This window comes from Coturnix japonica, chromosome 3, assembly GCF_001577835.2.
Source record: "Coturnix japonica isolate 7356 chromosome 3, Coturnix japonica 2.1, whole genome shotgun sequence".
Classification (NCBI taxonomy): Eukaryota; Metazoa; Chordata; class Aves; order Galliformes; family Phasianidae; genus Coturnix; species Coturnix japonica.
In genome coordinates this window covers 52,594,148-52,614,316 of record NC_029518.1, presented here as the reverse complement: position 1 = coordinate 52,614,316, position 20,169 = coordinate 52,594,148, and the positions used below count along the sequence as shown (strand labels likewise).

Genomic DNA, 20,169 nt, shown 5'->3' with positions numbered 1-20,169 from the left:
CAAGCCTTAGCAAAAAGAAGAAAAAAAAAGAAGGGGAAAAAAAAAAAAAAAAAAGAAAGAAAAGGGAGCACTTCTCACCTTCCGTTCTTTTCCTGCAAGTTACTCTAAAATGTATCTGGTGCACTCTGGTGGCTGCTTTAGTAATTCTTTATTTGAGGAGTGCAGAAGGTGAAATAGTAATTACTGAGACTGTTTCTGAGATTATCCAAAGCTTTATAAGCACATGAGTTTGTTTATTCCAGTTTCTTCAGTTTGATTTTTCTCGAATGAAACCCCCTGAAGAAATTCAGGTCACACCCACCACTGCCCATCTGTTTACCTTGCAGAAATCACAGGGAGTTTTGACTGTACAAGGTTCTCGTCTTGCCTGCTTTAATGTTTTTGCTCGTGGTCAGACAGCTGTTCCATTTTACCCAGAGGTATATCAGTTTTAGTAGTAGTAATTTATTCATGTTTATTTACTATGTGACCTTGCACAGTTCTCATCCATGCTTGCATCCCTTTCTCTGTCCACATGTTGAGGTTAACAATATCGAGCTCTTTGTGAAGATTATTCACCATACTGTGAATTACATTTAAAAGTACTGAAAGTACAATATATTACTTCTTGTTGCTTTACTATGATGATTTTCTTTTGGCATCTGATTTAATAGGGATTAAAAAAGGCATAATAGCATTGTTTTCTGTATCCAAGAGCACAGACAACAAATGATAAACCTTGTACACTTTACCCTGTCTCCACAGGAGGAGTAGGTCTGTTGGGAAAAACCTAATACTATGCCCAAAGTTTCACACCACTTTGGGAAAGTTAGCATTAACTGGGGAGGTGGTAGAGGTATTTTCACTGGTGACTCTGAGTGCCTCCTTTCTTTTGAACTAGTTTTGATTCTAGTTTTTCACACTATTACCTCACATGTACCTCTAATTGTGAGAAGAGTGTATTTTTAAAATAAAGTTATCTTAGTCTTTCTTAATTCTCTCACAGTGTCTTAGATGTGACACAGGTAGACACTGTCCTAGCGTATGAAAATGAAATAAACATAGAACTCTGGACTGGAGCACGGTATCCAATGTTCCTGATCAATCCTTTCTTACATTTATATGAAGCAGCTCTATAATACTTCAAAAAATTTTTCTGAGTTAAACACACTACATGCTTGCTATTCTGACAGAGATCTTCCATCATCTTCCTTATCATTTTTTTTTAAACATCTGTTCCAATTTGAATAAATGTTCCCTGAGCATAAGGGTCTTGAACTCTATAGAACAACTGTACACTATCACAAACACATTGCTGTGGAGAACATTTGCTCTTCTCGTGGCTGTGGCACTGGAGCTTACATTTCTCCTATCACTGCTTTCAACACAGCTGCACATGATGCAGTTTGAACAGATTTGCTGACCAGTTTGCACATCAAAGCGTGCATAGGAAGGTCATTCGGAGAGCTCTTGTTAGGGATACCTGCTGACTTTCTGTCCTGAGTTTGCTGTTGTACAAATGGCAGAAATCCTGGTTTTATTCTCTTGGACAGTGTAAGTGACACTAAATCCACTGGGGACAGAGGAGTAGAGAAACTTCTCATAATCCAAAACTCCACCTCTCTTGTTTTTGCAGTCAAGTTTAGACTGCTATATCCAGCACTTCAGTGTAATTGAACAGACAAACCGACCAGTGCACAAGCTTCACCAAGTGAAACTGAGATGGTGGCAGCAAGTGAAAGCCACATCCTGAAACCAAAACCTGTAAACAACAGCGTGACTTGCTGTGTTAACAATCAGGCTGTGCCTCATTGAGCATCACAGTCTGTGTCAGTTACTTCCCTGAACCACTTCAGGCTATGTCACAGTGTGGGTCAGGACAGTTTCTTCACTCAACATCTGGCTAAGAAGCTGAAGCCAAGCTCTCTCCTGCGCATGTCCTTTACATCAGCCTACTTTTTGACTCCGTGCTCTTCCTCTCACTATCTTTCTAATTTTGCTGCTGTCTGCAGAATTCATCACAGCTGAATCTGCAGTGCAGAAACATCTGGTGAAGCAAAATATATAACAGCAGTGCCAGAGAAGTTTTTGCTTTTTTTCTGTTTAGTCAGAAAAGCTCATGAAAATGATGACAAAATAAGCCAGAGTTACCCAGAAACGTGGCTGCTAGCTGACAACAAACCCTTCAGAACAACTAAGGAAATAATTGCCTGAGTCATCAGCTGCTTAAAAGAAAACCTTACTCTGCAAAGGCTTTTTAACTAGAGGCTGCCCAATAAAATGTCAAGTTAACCCAGAGGAAAGTATTTTTAGTTCTTCCTTATTGATTTGGAGAACAATAATAGTCATTTTGCATCATTCCTTTTGCACCCAAGACAAATAATCATAATTTTTAACACCTTTCCCTCCTCCTTGTTTAACACAGTGAAATCAAATTCAGCCTCACTGTGTATGGAATAATGCAAGCAGTGTATTTTCACTACTCTGAATTCAAAACAGTCTTCTGAACACAACATAAATTTTAAAAATGGTTTACACCAACTCAGAACTGCATTTTCCAGAAATTTAGTTACAATTAAAAAGAAGGGCACCACCCTTCAGCTATATATGAAGTCCTAACTAGAGTTTGAGAAACAGGAGATTAATGGGACATCTCTTAAAACTATATCTGTAAGAGTCAGAGATAGAACCAGAAGGGAGTAAGAGTATTCCCCATATTCTTGCTTGCTGCAGCTTTCTTATCAGCTTCCCAGGCTTGTTTCTGTTATTTTTATGACAGCTTTTGCGTAAACCATCTTTAACAGCAATGTGTAGCACTTTTGATTTTGAATTAAAGGATAGGACATCTGCATTTAGAAATTACTTTCCTTTTCCAATAGCTTTGTTGTAACAAGGACTTGTCAAATTTTGAACAAAGAAATTTGCAAACATAAACTGTAAGAATAAAAGTGATAATTTGTTTTGGATGTTTTCCTGATGCTTTTTGTTTGTCCTCCATAACTATTCAAAACATAACTCTTGTGCAGAACAAATACAAAGAAAATTGGTGTAAACACGTGAACACGTATGCAAGAAACTGTAACAAGAAATAAATATCTGAGGGCTGATTTGATTCTTTGTGGTTGAAAGCAGCCCATGCTAAATCTGAAAGAAATATCAGTCATAAAGCAAGAAACATAAAAGCTCAAAGTAATGTCATAGCTATACCTATACGTATCTACTGCTATATGTACCAAGCAATAACCTTCCAGTCCATAAGCATTTTTAGTCTGATGTATAGCCACATACATGCTACAAGTCATTTTAAAGAAAGCATCACATCTGTAGCCTCTATGGCCTCAGTCTTCACAGAGTACATCTGTGATGTGCACTGATAATTAAATTTAGGAAATAATTTCTTGTGGCTAATGTGCACATATCTGTCTGTAGAGATTGTGACAGAGTTCTACCATGAAGCTCAGATGGATCTGTGGAAACTCAAGGCAAGAATATGCTACCAGTGCTGTGTATTTTAGAAGCAATTGCTGGTGTTACAGAAGACTAATCTTGAAAGTTTGTCTATGGAGGGATATAATGCACATAGTTCCTGCAGGAAAACCATAATATTTACAGTTCGCTTGGAAAACATTCACAGAAAGTGGTATTTGGGTAATAGCAGTAAAATTTACTTTGATATAAATCAATACAGTATCTTGCTATTTAATAGCTCTCATAAGATACAGTAGTGTTCACCATATGTCAGCCAAAAAAAAAGCATCCAACCACAAACAAAACCAAACCAGCATTGCACAGCATGCCAGGAGTGCGTGCTGCCTGTCAGAGGTTACACCACATCGCCAGCGCAAGGGACCGCACACCTGGGGGACAGCTGTCACCAGAGCATGGGGCTCAGTGCCAGCAGCCCCCAGGCACCCACACCACTGCTGGATGCTTGGCAGATTATCAGTCCCTGTTAAGATTAAGATGGCTGCAAAAAACTTCCTTGCTTTTATCTGTTTCAAATATATATATATATGTATATATTTTACAATCTTTAATATTGTGTTTTAGAAAGTAAGCATTTTCAATAATTTAAGGGGACTGATGGATTAATATATCCTCAATAAAAAGAGATTTGTCCCATGCGTGAGCATGCATGTAACAATGACATTTGGCAGAATGCATTACTTGCAAAGATACTTCTCATGCCGTCAGCTCTGCCAGTCTTGAGGGAATTTAGCTGTTTCATTTAGGGAACGTTTTAGAAAACCACACATGGGGGCAGTCACCTGCAGGACCATCTCTCCAGTTGCCACCTGCTGGCTACCGTGCAAAGTTCCCACACCATGGATGTATCTGCTCCACAACAGTCTGCAAGTTGTTCAGAACTGTAATAATAGTGGCATTAACAAGTACTACGAAATCACATTCATGTCAGCTCAGCAGACTGGAGTAATCAGGTAACGCTCATCGTTACCCATGTCATTTGTGTTTTGCTTCTCTCTGGGCTGTCGAGTGTCATCTAGATTTAAGAGAACAAGCTACAAGGGTGAAGAATGAATCAGAAACATGGCAAAAACAGCACATACGTGACAGACAAACAAACAAGGCTCACATACCATCTCAATGTTTTCTCTCAACAGATGACTGTAAACGCAGGCATATAATCATCTGCTGTAGGAGAGTCTCATCCTCCCCCCGGCATTATCTGCTGCAACATTTGTTCAGGAAGACTTTAATCTGGCTCCCAGAAGGACCTCAGTGCCCTTCTTTCATCCTCTCAAGAGCAGCACTGGCCGCTCTGGAGCTGGATGGCTCTTCCATCTCTGCAGGTTTATAAATTCTCTTCTGGGGAGAGAATTCAAATTTGTAGGATGAACTGCTTTCTTTCTTTGAGTTTATAAAACATCTGTCATGTTTAAACTGGTTTTTCATTGTTTTTCTGTTCATTGAGGATAACTTTACAACAATCAAACAAATTCCAATTCTGCTTTTGCCTTACATTTTTTTTGCTAGATCTCCATTTGAAACTGTAAGGATTTGCTTGCAATTCTCCCCCTGAAGCCTGCACTGAAATGACAGGAATACCAAGGGTTGGCTCCCTCTCACCTTTGTGCTCAGAAATTTCCCACTCAGGCTCATCACAGCAGTACCCACAGTTTCAGAGCACTTCCCAAAGGTATTGCTGAAAGATGCTTTCTCACTGGGTCCTTCTATACTTCACCAATTTTACTCTTCCAAAACTGGTGAAGAAAAAAAAAAAGCAGACCCCAGTGTAGATGATTTTTTTTCACTATTAAAATATTTATATCTAATTTAATGCCTCTACAGGCATTTAGCTGCCAATCCAAAGTGATGTTCTACGGTATCTGCAGCATGGCTTTAACTAATACAGCTACCGTAAATAAAACTTCACATTTCTCACTGATATATGCTGGTTTTCAAGTGCACAAAAGCCCAGAATTCACAGAACTCACAGAATTTACAAAAATTACTCTTCAGACACTCAGCCTGAAGGCCACATGTCCATACACTACTTCTGGGGCTCCTGACCTGATCCTCAAATATGTGTTGCCATGAATAAAAAGTTAAGGGGAAAAAGCTGCACATCTGCCAAAACCATTCTTTTGGCTTTTTCTTCTCCTGCTATTTTCTTCTCTCCAATTGCTTTGGGGCATCACTAAAAATACAAAATTGCTACACAAGATTATTGTTGCTTGTGAACAGATTTCAAGCTGAAGATCATTTCCTTTTCAGAGCCCCAGTTTGAAAGCAATCTATTTGTGGAAACATCGGGTTCTGCAATATTATCTATGCAAAGTGCATTTCATTACAGTAATCCCAGGAAGATGCTTTCACAAAGAATCTGCACAATGTATAATGTGTGCTGTAATCTATTACAGAATGTAGCCATAACAATCTTAAAAGCGCTAAGTGCTGCCTAAAATACTCGTTACAGGGGTGAAAATAGAACTCTGGTTTACCGAATGACATAATTTCTTAGCTGCTAACAAGCTTTGAAACAGGAGTAACTTAAGGATGATGACATCCTGAACTGGGAATGCCAGCCTCCTGGGGCTTCAAACTGTGCTGGAGTCACTGGAGTTCCCTACACTGAACTGTTCAGTTCAGAATGTTGCAACTATTTTACCCAGCATAATTTCTCATTCTTTTGACTGTAGAAAATTACCTTAATGAAAAGCTAAGCTGATGCTTTAAAATGAAACTTCATAACAACTGCCTTGCAAGGACACTAATGTCAAAATACAAGGCCTTAGTACAAGCTTTGCACTTTGAGCTACTCACAGTTGAGCATGAAAAGTGCAATAATGTTGAAATAAATGTTTATGTACCATTCTTCAATAGCAACACGGATAATACACAAAAAAACACCAGGAATGTAGCTACAAATCTAACAATGGCAATTTTTTGTACTGTACTTTGTGCATATCAGAAAGTCTTTTGAGCCACAAAAGTACATGCCAAACTCTTCTGGCATAACATTCTCTTACAAGTAAACAGTGCACACTAATAATAAAATAAGTACTAGTCTAAATCACACATTCAGACCACAGCTGCTGCTAAGAGGATGGATGATTGTTCCCAGCAACCAAACAAATCATAATGGAAGCTGTGTTTATGATAAGCAATATTAATATTTAAATTACATTGAATATCATTTCTCACTCAGGGCTCATACAGGTAATCCTAGCAATTTTTCTACTGGCTTCTGTAATTACAGCAGCAAATTAAAAATAAAGAGAATATTAAAAGGCAGGGAAGGCAGGCCGCAGATGAAGCCTCGGCCTTAAGCAAGTAAGATGCAAACTTGGAGTGAAAAAAAAAAAGTTATCCCAGTGGGCTGTTCACTGTGCCTTAGAGTGCAAAAACTAAGGGGAATTGATTATAACCAAGATAAAAAAACAGATCCCAAACAGACAGAAGGTGGTGGCATTTCCCATGAAGTGTCATTATGCTTGTCACAGGATGCTGTGTAGACTAAAAGCTTGCAGAGGTCTGAGGTGAGACCAGAGAAGTTAGAGGAAAATAAATCCACGAACTATTACCAAACCTGTGGGAAGAAATCTGGCTCAGGATCTTCCTGGCAGCATATGGCTGCAAGCTGGCAAAAGCACTGTGTGCCTGCATTGCTTTACAGCTCCGTAAAGGAAATAAGCACTAACAGGACACCACGCTGATGGACTTTTAGGCCAATCCAGAACAGCTACTTTTGTGTTCACATAGACTATAAATAAAAATGATTCTGGTTCCTTGCAGCAATGAAAGTAGTGTAAATGTGTACGAGCAACAAAAAGTACAGGTTATGGTGCAGTATATACCACTGTAGTAAAAAAAAAAAAAACACACCGTAATGATACTGCATTATCTTAAAAATTAAATCAGTCTAATATTTGATTTTGCTGTTGTTGTTTTTTGTTTGTTTTAAGGAACACTTTAAAAAGTGAATTACCATAAACCTATCACAGATACAATTTTCTCATCAGATTTTAAAGCACCCCCATTCAAGGAAATCTAGATCACATTTAATCTGCTTTGGTCACAAAAAAACTCCAGGGATTCAGCTCACAGTCTGGATCCCAACAACTGCAGTTTGGCCTGCTCCAGAGATGAAGCAATTCTTCAATTCCAACAGCTGTAGCTGAAACATTTTAAACACAGAATAACATTGATGGTGCACTTATCTGCAGAACACAGTCCCGTTTCTCAATTGCAAGCCAAGTTTTTACCTCAGGGGAGACGTTCAGTGCTACCTTTATTCAGTGAATTATGTATTAGCAAAGTAAACCTGTATTTAAATTTCAATGCAGCATTTTAGTCAAGTGAAACTGTTGTATTTAAGCCCTGATTGGGAACGTAAATATAAAAAATGTCAATGGAACAACACCAAAAAAGGATGCCCTTTGCATCACTCTGAACTTCAGAGTGATGTTTTGAGTTAAACACTTACAACTGCCAAATGACTTTTGCAAGAGCAAAACACAGTAATACTGAGAATTCCTCTCTATTGAAGACTTTCTAGAAAAAATAAATAAATAAACTCCATTATCACTATGCAAAGTCAGTACATATCAGACTTCACATCTCTCTGACAATTGCATTCAGACACATCCCCAGAGTTGCTTGTACTGATGCACATCAACTGTCCTACTGACTGTTTGGCTCTGGAGTTATGTTAGAGACAAGTACATTCTTGGGTTCCAGCTCTACTTCAAATGAACTGTATATCCTTCAGACTAAACTACAGCAGATAGTACAAATAAAGGAAACTCTCTTGAGAATACTCACAAGAACTGACCTGTTTAAAGATGATATTAAATACACTTTACACATGAGGACTTTATTATAAGCAGAGTATTGTATATTTTGTTTCCTTCCATTTTATCTCTGAAAATTTGACAAGTATTTATACATCCTTCAATGTCATAAAAATGCCTGTAATATTTAATTCTATGTATTAGAGCTTCTAATATTTGAATTTTGCCCCATCCATTTATATTTGCACATAAAGTCTCATCTCTGAAGGCAGCTAGTATGAAAGAGCAAGCAGAACCCAGTGATTTGCTAGGTTAACAATCTTAGCATGACTATTACCAGAGTGTGTCCAAAGATCCTCTAAATTACAACCTCGTGTATATATAGACTACAATACCAGTAATTAATAAGAAGCCTAGCCTCTGCACATTTGATCCATAGCATGTTCCAGCCATGGAGATCACTGTGTTCAAACACAAAGAATTCTGTTTTTCACAGCGTATACATGCTAGAAAGAGCAGACAACAGAGTAAGATAATTCAGTCTTTTCAGTCCTGGTATTAGGAATACCTTGTTTTTTTTTCACTTCTCAGAGCAGTTACTGGGCAGGTTGTAAGTGAATCTGGTGAGTACTTTGTCATGTTCCCATTTCTCTCAGCACAAGCTGGAAGTCCTGCTACTGTACATTCAGAACTATCTTTGAACATTTCTGCTGTCAATTATATGTTTCCTCAAATCAATTGTGCAAATCAGAACAAAATAGTTCTCAGACTGACATTGACATAATGCTTTCCAGTGTCTTAGTGGGAGTAATATCCTCAGCATGACCTGCAGCACAAATACACAGCACTGGGTAACAGTGAACGCTAACTGGTCACCTTCATTGCTCCCTGTCAATATGCCCATCACTACTCTAACTTTTAAGGAGTTCACCTGAAACTATAATTAAGTATTTTGGAGGCTCCTCAATTTTTAGTTTCTTTCCTTTTCTGGAGAGATATAAGATTACCTGCCTGACCCGAAACATGGCTTTTATTTTCTCTCCTCTGTCCATGCCTGCACTTTATTTTGTTCCCAAGCTAAACTCAGAAAGCATCCATAAAGAGGGACATGATGATCTTCAGGCAGTATTTTCTCATCTCACAACTACCACCAATCACTCTTCTGCACACCACTGACACAAAAAGAGATTTTTATAAAAATACTATCTACTGAGTGTTCATTTATATGTTACATTTTAACATTACAAACATCCCATCTTCTGTTTTCAATAAATAATTGGTCAGTTGACAATTTTTATTTTTTTTTTAATTGCCAGTACCAGATGTATTTAATATATGAGCGTTAAAGCAGGAACCAGTAAAATCACTGACAATCTATCCTGAGATTCAGTGTCCTCACCACACTGACACAGATCAGTTTATCTTCAGCCTTCAGCTAAGTGCCCCAGCAATGCAAAGCTCAGGATGTACCTGAGGCAAACACAGCCCAGTGGCAGGAAATCAGCAGCTGGCAGGAACTGCAGAGATGTCAGCAACTCCTGTCCAGTTGCACCACAGGATCTTCTACCTTCAGAACCTGAGGTAAACCCTTAGATGGATAGCAACATGAAGCCAAAAACATTAAAATGGTGTCTCTGCATTGTCTCTAAAGGCACCTTGAAAGAAAATATAATACCCTATACAGCTCTGAAGTCTACTCTATACAGGACAACAGGATTTATCTCCCCTTTAGTAAATTGAAATTGACCTCGTACCTTGCCAGGTGAAAGAATACAATGTAAACTGCCAGCATCACAGACTGCAGAAGGGATTTAGCGTATACAAGGGAGTTCACTGCCTGCAAAACGCTCTTGAAGTTCTGAAAGACACTTCCAACTGACATTTACACAAGCACATCTGCTCTGTCCTCATTTCATCCCATAACACAGAAAGTCTTCCCAGATCCCATGCGCAGCAAGTGCTTATACATGCTTTCCAATGCTTTTCCAATGATTGCTTCCAAATAACTTCTTACCCCATATCACTTTCAACACAGATATGTTCTAATATCTTAAATGTAAATAATAACTTATATTCTCTACATTTTGATGAGTGCCATTCATTAGTTAGTTATGGCAATGGTCACCTCTGTTTTCTTTCTATTTTGTTTCTTCCAGTTGTTATTGACAATGTGGGGCATGTCACACAGCAGACAGTACACTCCTTCTCTGGAGAACAAAAGCTAAGGGCAGATTTTCTGCTGCAGATAATTCAAAAGATTATCACATAACCCAATCCTTAAATTTTATTAGAAATTGATCTCTTAACTGAATTAACTACCCACAGCAGGTTTTTATCCAAATTAAGTTTACTTCTGACATTTGCCTAGAGGCAGATGGCAGTCTTTAAAGATTACTGGAGATCTAAACCCTTTTCTCTCATATGTATAATTACAAATCAATAACGGGTCTCTAATTCATAGAGATCATGTGCTTTTCTCTGGCTATGGAATCTGTTGTCATTATGCCTAGATCTAATTGCATTTACTGTTGTAATAGCAAAATGTAATAATTCTCTAAGAGATTAAACTGTTGCAAGCATTGACCACCTAATATGGTACCATATACTTCCCTGCTATGAAAAGCAGAGAAAACCAAAACTGTTTATATAAAATTGAAAATTCCTTAAGAATAAATGCATGGAATACCAGCTCTTCTCCAGTACACATGCTTCACTGTAATTCCATGCCAGTAAGACATGGGGAGAAATCCCACAGCTTGCTTCCATGGCAGAGACTCATTCATCTAAGACAAACTGTAAGTGGCTCCCAAAAACATGATCTCCTAGTTATGAGGATGTTACCACAACTTTAAATGTCTTTCTGCACATGTACTTGCACATCTGAACAACCAGGAACACAATGGATGTCCTAACGCAGAAGTCAATGGTTTCACTTTTCCTCACAGAGGAAACCATAAGGAATGTGAAGTACCAAATAATGCACATTCCTTGCTCTTTAGAAGGCGTATTTCTTAGTCACAACAATCAGACATACTAACAACTGTTGAATTTTCATTACTCCTTAACAACTGTTAAATGTGTTTTACATAACAGAAAGCCAAAGAGAACACAAGAGGCATACTGCTACTCTTACTGTGCTAATTTGGTTTAGAATTCACAATTAGGTGTCTCACCTTCTTCCCACTGAACACTGCTTATACATACAACTTTGTTCCCTTTTTTGTCCACACCAAAGAAGAGTTACTGAAGTAATGAAATATTACACTCTTTATAATGGCTGCATGTCACTCCTTCCCAGAAATGTTCTATACAATTACAGTGCCAAACACCTACAGACAAATAATGTCAAGGATACATCTCTAACTACTTTAATGTTTACTTGTAGATTCGGATATTCAGTCACGCATAAGTCATATTCAGAAATTTGTTTTCTGAACAAAAATCAAAGAATTAACTTGTGCTATAGAACTGGTTATAGGGATTGCTTTGCACCTGTGAAAAGGAGGAGGGACTCTTCTCTAATTTCTGCCTGAGGTATAGAAAAGAAAAGAAGAAAAACGTACATGTAAGCAAGGGCAAGCAGGTTTGGTTCTCAGTATCTTGTGTATGTACATGCACACGCATTTCAACAATGAATAGCATTTTGGTTTTGATGCAGGAATTACAGCAATGTCCAGCCTGCCAGTAAACACTCCTGAGCATAGAGCAATAGAGAAGTTATTACTGCTCTATTTCCTAGCAGTCTGAGAAGAGCCCATTTGCCCTTGCTGGTAGGGTCCTGCTGCAGGGCAGAGAGCAACAGCATCTCTTTGCCTTCCTACAGCAGCTGGCATGCCTGCTGAAAAGCTGAAATGGGGTTTCCTGAGCTCTGGGAATCATCCCACTTTTATATAGTTTCTGAGAGGCACTGCACACAGCTGGAAGGGCAAAAACTAAATGCAAACAAAACGTGCCTTTAGTCAAAGCTGTCCTACAAGTACTCACCACTGTATTGTACAAGTTTAATAGAATGAAAATAGCTGGATGGGCACTCCAAACTCAGTTTCAGAATTTTCTGCCAATTGTCGCGTATTGGTTAGAAAGTAGTTTAAACTATTTCAAAATACATTTATTTTATTTATTTTGAGTCAAATATATGACAAGAGCTGATAAAGATGTAACCATCTTTAGTCAAAACGAGTAGAATTAACTACTTGAAAGTATAAAATGGGGAATTCAATTTTATATGTGTTACTCTGTGCTTGACAGTGCCCAAGTCTTTCAAAATACTCTGAATGAATGGATATTTTGAGATGCAGAAGTAAATAGAAAAATGAAGTAAAGTACAACAAATACATCTTTACCAAATTAGTACAGGTTTTGGTATCAAAATAACTTAATTGATTTAAAAGGGATACGCAACTAATTTAACCTTTATGTACTTCACTAGTACATTTGATATTGTACCACAAAAGGAACATAATTACATTCACAGTTACACTAACAAGAGAGCAATGTAAGTTTATAAACTGGGGAAATAATTAGCTGGAAAAAAAGATAGCATTGAATGGAAAAATGAGTTGACAGGTTGAGGAAGAGAAGTCTTCCTATTACAGCTTCTCAAGGTTCCTTCTCACTAGCCATGTTTCTATTTAATATATTCATTAATAACTTTAGCACAAAAAGAAGAATTTGAAGTTTGCTGATAGCATGAAATTAGGAATACTAATTTAGAGAAAGTCCAGACTGTTTTACAGGAGGAAATTAAAAAAGGATGAATAGAAGGATTGGAAAAAATGATCCATATGGTTGTATTTAATCTGTTACTGTTGCTGCTGTTTGTGAGTACACATAGAAACCTGAGATGAGAAGAAATGCATAGGAACTTCCCATTGATAACTGCATGTTTAAAGATAGAAATCCATTAATCTTACTATTTAGGAGGGAAGTGTTAGGATATCCATCATGGCCTAATAGAATCAGTACATTTCTGAATAAGTCATTCCACAGGGAAACACTTTGTCTAAGTACGGTTGGCATGGACAATGAACAAAGCAGTCCAGTTGTAACAACTACAACTTCAATCTCTAAGCAGGAGGAAGATCACCCCCTCCTCTATGCTCCTTCTCAGCTAGTCCCTTACAGCCAAACAAGGTGCTGGAGCAGCAGGAACACCCCATCAGCACACTGTCCCAGTGTCCCTTCTGAAGTATTTTCCAGGCCCACCAGAAATGTCCCCAGGCAAGATCCAGTTCATTGACCACATCTCGAGCCACACAGACCCAGATCATGGATTTTAAAGAAGCAGATTAAGTCCATACTGCTATTAAAACCCAGTGAGACCTCCTGGTGAGCATAAAGCTGTTGCAATCAGAGGAAGATGAGACAGACAGAACTATTTTATTCACTGGCCAACTATTTTGAAATACAAAAACTGCACATATCACAGGGGTCTCACAACCATATATAATAATGTTTTATTTGTTGCTGTTTCAAGTAACAATCTTGCTGTATTTTGTGTGGCATTTCCAAAACAGCACATCAGGCCTGGTGCAGCTCTTTCCCACCCGTGTAGCTTAATTATTTCCATTTTCTAAAATGGAAACTGTGCCTAACATAAACACACTTCAATTCAAATTTCTGCAATACAGTTTACTGTGGAATATCCTTGGCGGCACTGAATGCCAACTTCTCCCTGATGAATGTCTTACATTCATGGGTTCATGTCTTTGTCTTCAGTTTGTGGTGCTTGGTGCTGTGCTCCAGAGCTGTTCTATCTGCCACTGTCCCCTTTGTCTGTTGTCCTCAGGAATCACTGCTCAGCTCATTTTTGTACAACATTATGCTTTCCCACATTGTGCTATCTTTTTCCATGTAGAGATAACTACATTTGCTCATAAACAGTATATTTTAGAATGATGTCTTCAGCTGATTCATTCCCATTCAGCAAGCCTGCACTTATTTCACTGAAACCAATCAGAAGTTTATGGACAAGCTGAATGGGAACTTTGCTGTTGACTTATATGGGTACAGAGTCATCCTCTAAAACAGATAATGAGTCAATGTTTGTAAGACACCAAGAACTGCTACCTGACTTCTCTTCACAAGTATGAGCATTCTATTTCAATCTATTTGCTTCTGATTTCCAGAAAGGGCATTTTCCAGAACAGCTGCATAGTAACCAAGGGTGTAATATTCTTCCTTTATCTTTGCAATCCTGCTTTTGGAAATTATGTCAAATTAAAAGGGAAGAAATATTCATTCGATTCCCACATTTCTGCCAGCTGTGCAAGTCCTACAGTAACCTCATTGTAACAACTGTTTGGACTGCCCAACATACTATTTTATTGGCGTGCTCTCATCTTGTCACACACTGCATTCTTCTGAATTTCTTAAGTACAGTCCTTCACACCCAAATATCTTTTCCTTGTGACATATTATCATAACATTTATTGACTTAACAGCAGAAGAACTTTAAAATCCAATTCATGAACCTGGTCTTTCTGGTATTTACACAGATTAAGAGTAGGACAGCTGACCAAGTACCTTATCATTTATGTGCATGCTGCACTCCTGAGAAAAAGGGACAGTGCTGATGATAAGCATTTTTCCCAGCACAACAGCTGCCTATCAATTCTTAACTCATCAGCAGAGCCTAATTTTTTGTTTCCTTGCTGTTAAGTGATTTTTAACTATTTCTATTCTCATGTAAATGAAAACTATATTTCATAGCTAACTAGAAATGTACTAAAATGGTTTAATCAGAGCTCATAACAATTTCATGGAAATGTCAGATAATTTCATGCTTATTCTCTCTTTTTCCTACATCACAGTTTTCAGTGTTCATTGCTATCTTACTGCTCAGTCTCTAAGGGAGTTGCAGAATAAAGGACAATATAATGCTCAATAGCAGGTCAGTGTCTGACCAGAGCAGACTGCAATACCCAGGATCTATCTGTCACGATCTGGTGATGTGGATGGACAAAAACATACTATTCTTCTAGAATTAAGCTGCATTTTAAGCCTGAGACTCACAACCAATTACCTTTTCCTGTTCTGCTCCAAATGAAAATACAAGTTCTCTCCACTGATGTGCATCGACTTCAAGAACACCTTTTGCTTCTTTACATCCCTTCAGGTACTGCTGCTATTCACCTCTCCAGTGACACTCAGTAAAACACTTATCCTCCTATTTAAATTTGACAAATGGAAACTTACCTAACTCACTAACTCACAGGGTGTGTAGGCAATGATTTCTCATTCTCCAGTTCCTTCCACATTTACCCAGAGAAGGAGCAGAGGCATAAACCTCCACAGACCAATTTAGTTAGAGCTGTGGTTTCAGTTGAGCTTACAGAACAGGCTGGATAGTTTTAACAACTGAATGTCCTGTTGGGATAATAACTTCAAAACCTGGTGACACTACATGCCTCTACAATCAATGCTAAATTGCTGTCATTTTAATAACTGGTTAATAGCATCTACAGACTGCATATATTCCAGGAACAAACTCTAAAACTACACTGATAAAAAGTTATAGTAAAATTGGTTGTTCCCTCCCTCTCCACACACTTATTGGAACGTTTATTTTCACTTATTGGAATAGTTTCCTAACTTGGGCAAACACTGAACTAATTAAATCCATGCACAGAGCCAGTGCACTTCACATTAATATGCTACACAAAAGTAACCCTGCTTTTACAGACCGGATTTCTGACTTAGTCCACACTCCCTCCTGCTACACTTTCTTCATCTTTTCTATTAAGTCTTTGGAAGCCGCTTAAGCATCTGTGCACACGAGAACAATTTTGATTGCCGCCATCGAAGTGGTACATCACCGGGACATGGCACTTCCTCGCTTCCTGCACACTTCACACAGAAATTGCCGCACCGACGTGATAAATCCTAATAAGAACAGACGAAACCCACTTCCAACCGCCTGCTCGCAATTTCTCCCCCTACTTTCTAGGGCAGAGCCGGAGGTCACCCTTACCTGAGGTGCAGGTAGTGCACCAGCTTCGTCACCACCGTCACCATCTTCCCGGGTCACCTTCCCCGCCGCAGCGTTCTAGGGCTCCTGCAAGCGCTGCTTCAGCTCTGCCCGCTCCCGGGGCTACTCTGCGGGAAGACCCGCCCGCACAGGGGGGGGATGCCACCTCCTGCGGGGCAGCCGCGCCCCGGCCCCCGCCCCGGCCCGCCTCTCCACCGCCTCGCCCGAGGCTCGACCCCGCCTACGGTGTGGCTGGAAGAGGCGATACCAGCAGCTGCTGCGATGGCTGCTGGGCTGGAGAAGATACACCTAATGGAGAAGGGGGGCGAGTGAGGGTCTGGGGAAATGCTTTGAACCGGCAGCTTCGACCTTTTCTTTGCAGGTGGAAAGGTGATTTGCTGATGGAGTGTAAGCGCCTGACCCCACCAGCTCAGGCTGCCCAGGGCCCCATCCAACCTGACCTTGAGCATCTCCAGGGATGGGGCACCACAGTTTCTCTGGGCAGCCTGTGCTGGCTCACCACTGCCCTCTGAGTGAAAAAATTCCCCCCTAACATCTAATCTAAACCTACACCCTTTTAGTTCAAAGCCTTTACTCTTTGCCTTATGACTACACTGATCCTGATCAAGGGCCCCACTCCAGTTTTCTTGCAGACCTTCTTTAGGTAATGGGGACATCACATATAAATTATCTCCACATACATCTCTGTACAAATCACATAAAAATAACATCTATATGCATTTGTTTGGGGTTATTGAGAGAGTTCTGCGGTCTTCATTACTCTGCAGGCTGGCTGATGGCCAGATCAGAATGGTAACTCCAGACTTTCAAATGCATGAATACTAATTATTTTCTTTCTGCTGTGCTTCAAATTGAGAATATCTCTTCAGCTGAATTCTTCCTTTCTTGTGCATTCCTCCTGGGCACTGAACCACACAAAAATCTTGGAAAAGAAGTATGTGAGAGTAATTTAAAGATGACAGTGATACACACATTGACTTATAAGTGGGAAGACTGAAAAGGAAAATTATGATTTATCTTAGTGACTTATTCTTCTGAAGCACTTCATTGTGTTGGTAACATTCAGACTGCTAAAACTGTAGAAATAAAGAAAAGTCAGACCACATAAAATGTTTCCAGTTCACCAATACATATTTAAGGACTGTGGGTAGCTTAGAAATAAGCCACAAAGGTAAAACCTGTATATTAAAAAAATAATAAGGTTTTAGTGTTAGGTTACCACACCCTTCTGAAATGGTGGGTGCAGTAAATTGTCTTTGAGTTTTACTAGGAAGAACTGATTGGAAATCCCCAAGGACAGTAACAACTTTGAGTTTCTGGTTTGCTGAATTTTGTAATCCTTTCCATCTGTACATTCTTGACAGTATCAGACTTGAGAGACAAGTGTGTTTAGTTTTTGTTGACAAATCAGACAGAAAAAGGAGATTCTGTAAAGATGGAGGAGTTGGGGGAGATAGTTAAAACAGGTTTTTATGTATATACATATACTGCTATTTAGAATATTTGTAGCACCTGCTATAGATAGCTTGATGTGCCAGATCCTCAGACTTATTTTCATTGGTCACTATTTTACTCTCTAAAAATCTCTGTACTTGCTGCATTTCTCATCTCACATCAATTACATCCCCAAAAAATGAGCCCTTCACTTTTTAACTCATTCTCATCCGTGACCTTTATGCAGCCCTACACCATTTACACCTCTGCCACACTGGTGGGCCAGAGGGAAAAAGTTTCACTTCTAGCAAGCTTAACCTGGCTGCCTTCCTTTTGTGCTTAGCAGTCCCCCTCCTCATTGTCATGTTTGTTGTTAATGTTTGCTATTTCTTACCAGCATTCTCCAATTAATCTTTACTTGCTAATTATATTTTGTAGTTATTCCAACAATAAAGCCATTTGTAAAAAGATTTTAAAATATGAAGTAGTTGTAAACTACTGCCAACAAATTTCATTTTAAAAGACCACAAGGGTGTGTAATCATTTGATCTAGTAAAGGTGTATGTTTGGCGGCCCTGCTAGGCAGGGGGGTTGGAACTACATGATCCTTGAGGTCCCTTCCAACCCGGGTCATTCTGTAATCATCATCTTCGGGCATTTTGATGCCCATCATAAAGGTCTAAATAGTTCTGGATATTGGAAATTGAGCTGACTATTTTCACCACGCTAAGGGTTGAAAGCAAACCTTTTCAGAATAAGATATTTGGTCACTCAGAGGGAACAACTGCAGCATAAGCTGCTGGTAAGCAGAAATTAATACCTAATCCTATTAGCCAATATATAGCTTTCTCCCTGCTGCATCATTGTATGTTCTTTTTACAGCATTTAATTGATTCCATACAATTCTTTGTTCTTACATTTCTGGCTTGCAGACCTCATCCTGATGTACATGAATCAGCAAAGCCTGGTGTATCAGTAAATCAGGAGTAGTGGCTAGAAACAGAAGACTAGTGTAACGAGTGTAATTAAGGGTAAAGAATTTGAGAAAGAGCTGCCATCGTTTGAAGTCAAAGCTTTGCCTGCAGAGGAAATCCTTGGGAAAGGATTTGAATAAGCTCCATGGAGTGAAGAAGCACAGTCTATATAATATTCCCCATCAAAACACACTCTGAGCACTATCAGAAGAGTTCACTGGCTAAAATGGATCACGTGATTAAGTGTCAGGAGAATATAGGAGCTAGTCAATGTATTGAGCATATCATGTTGTAACACATGGAGGAATCCAGGTCTACCTAGAGAATTAAGTGTTCATAATTTAACACAATCTACAGGCAGAGCTCCAGAGAAGAAGCAGAACTGGATTCTGGCAACAAAACTTGGGTTTGGTAGCTTGAAGCAATCTGCATTTGTGAGGCTTGTGTCCTATAGCAACAATGTAATTCGAAGCCCTAGGATTTGTGTGAGATTTAGTTTTGATAATTCCAAAATATGCTGAAAGTAATAATGTGTTTCAACTCTTAAAATGGAATTATAGGGAGGTATGTGCCTTCCTAAAATTCATACCAATTATGTTTTTTTTTAGTTAAAATATGTGGAGTACTTTTTTCTATACTGCTTCTGAACAAATCATGGCCACTCAAAATTTGTTCATTTGTTGCTTACTGATAGTCACATGTTGTTTCTTGTCTTATTTACTTACAGGACCAAGGAGAATCAATGCAAAAAGTATAATTTTACACTTAGCCCTAGTCATTTGCATAGAAAAAGGCACAGTACAGGAAAAAAAAAAAAAAAAAAAGGAAAAAGAAGAAAAAGCACCTTCAAGGTAACAGCAAGACATCAATTTACGATGTTAGAAATTAACATAATATTTTACATAATGATCCTCTTTGCTGATCATTGAAATAACATAGTTACCTCGGCAACTGGAACATTTTGCAAATGTTATCTAGTGATACATAACACCTTCTAAAAATACGTGCAACAAATAAGGTATGCAACACTATTTTTTCAATAAAAATGCCTTCTAAGTAGATTTTTTTGTGAGAATATTTCAGTTTAGGACAATTTTGTTTTTAATTAAAAGTGATTTTACTTGCTCAGATCCTGAAAACCTGTCACTGCTTCATTTCCTGACAATGGAAAACAATAACTGGTTTTCGATTACATTCTGATTTCTTCTTTAAATGCATAATTGGTTAATGACTGGGAAATCAAATTTATTCCGAAGTGAAATGTTGCATTCCTAAATAACTCCTGGAAAATATGGCACACCAAGAAATTAACTAATTAATTAGACCTAGTGGGCTTACCACTTCAGATCTGAATGCTTCTACTGTCATTCCATCCCTATTGTTCTCGTCATGTTCTTACCCATGTGAGACTGCATAACGGAAACCTAATGTGACTGAAATGAAGTCATTGACACGCTGAACTCTTTTCTTTTTCAAACAAACTCAGTTAACTACACTCCAAATTGGTTTTGGCTGTCTTAAAAATTAATTTTTGTGC

At 38.6% G+C, this 20,169-nt stretch overlaps 1 protein-coding gene across 1 annotated transcript in view; it reads right to left on the bottom strand.

Moving 5' to 3' along the window:
- ARHGAP18 (Rho GTPase activating protein 18) overlaps window positions 1–16,297 on the bottom strand; it is a 79,358-nt gene extending 63,061 nt beyond the window's left edge. Inside the window, exon 1 of the mRNA XM_015858567.2 lies at window positions 16,207–16,297. Coding sequence (XP_015714053.1) covers window positions 16,207–16,250 — 44 coding nt within the window. The 5' untranslated portion in view covers window positions 16,251–16,297. The remainder of the gene's footprint in view (window positions 1–16,206) is intronic.
- Window positions 16,298–20,169: the final 3,872 nt, after the last annotated feature.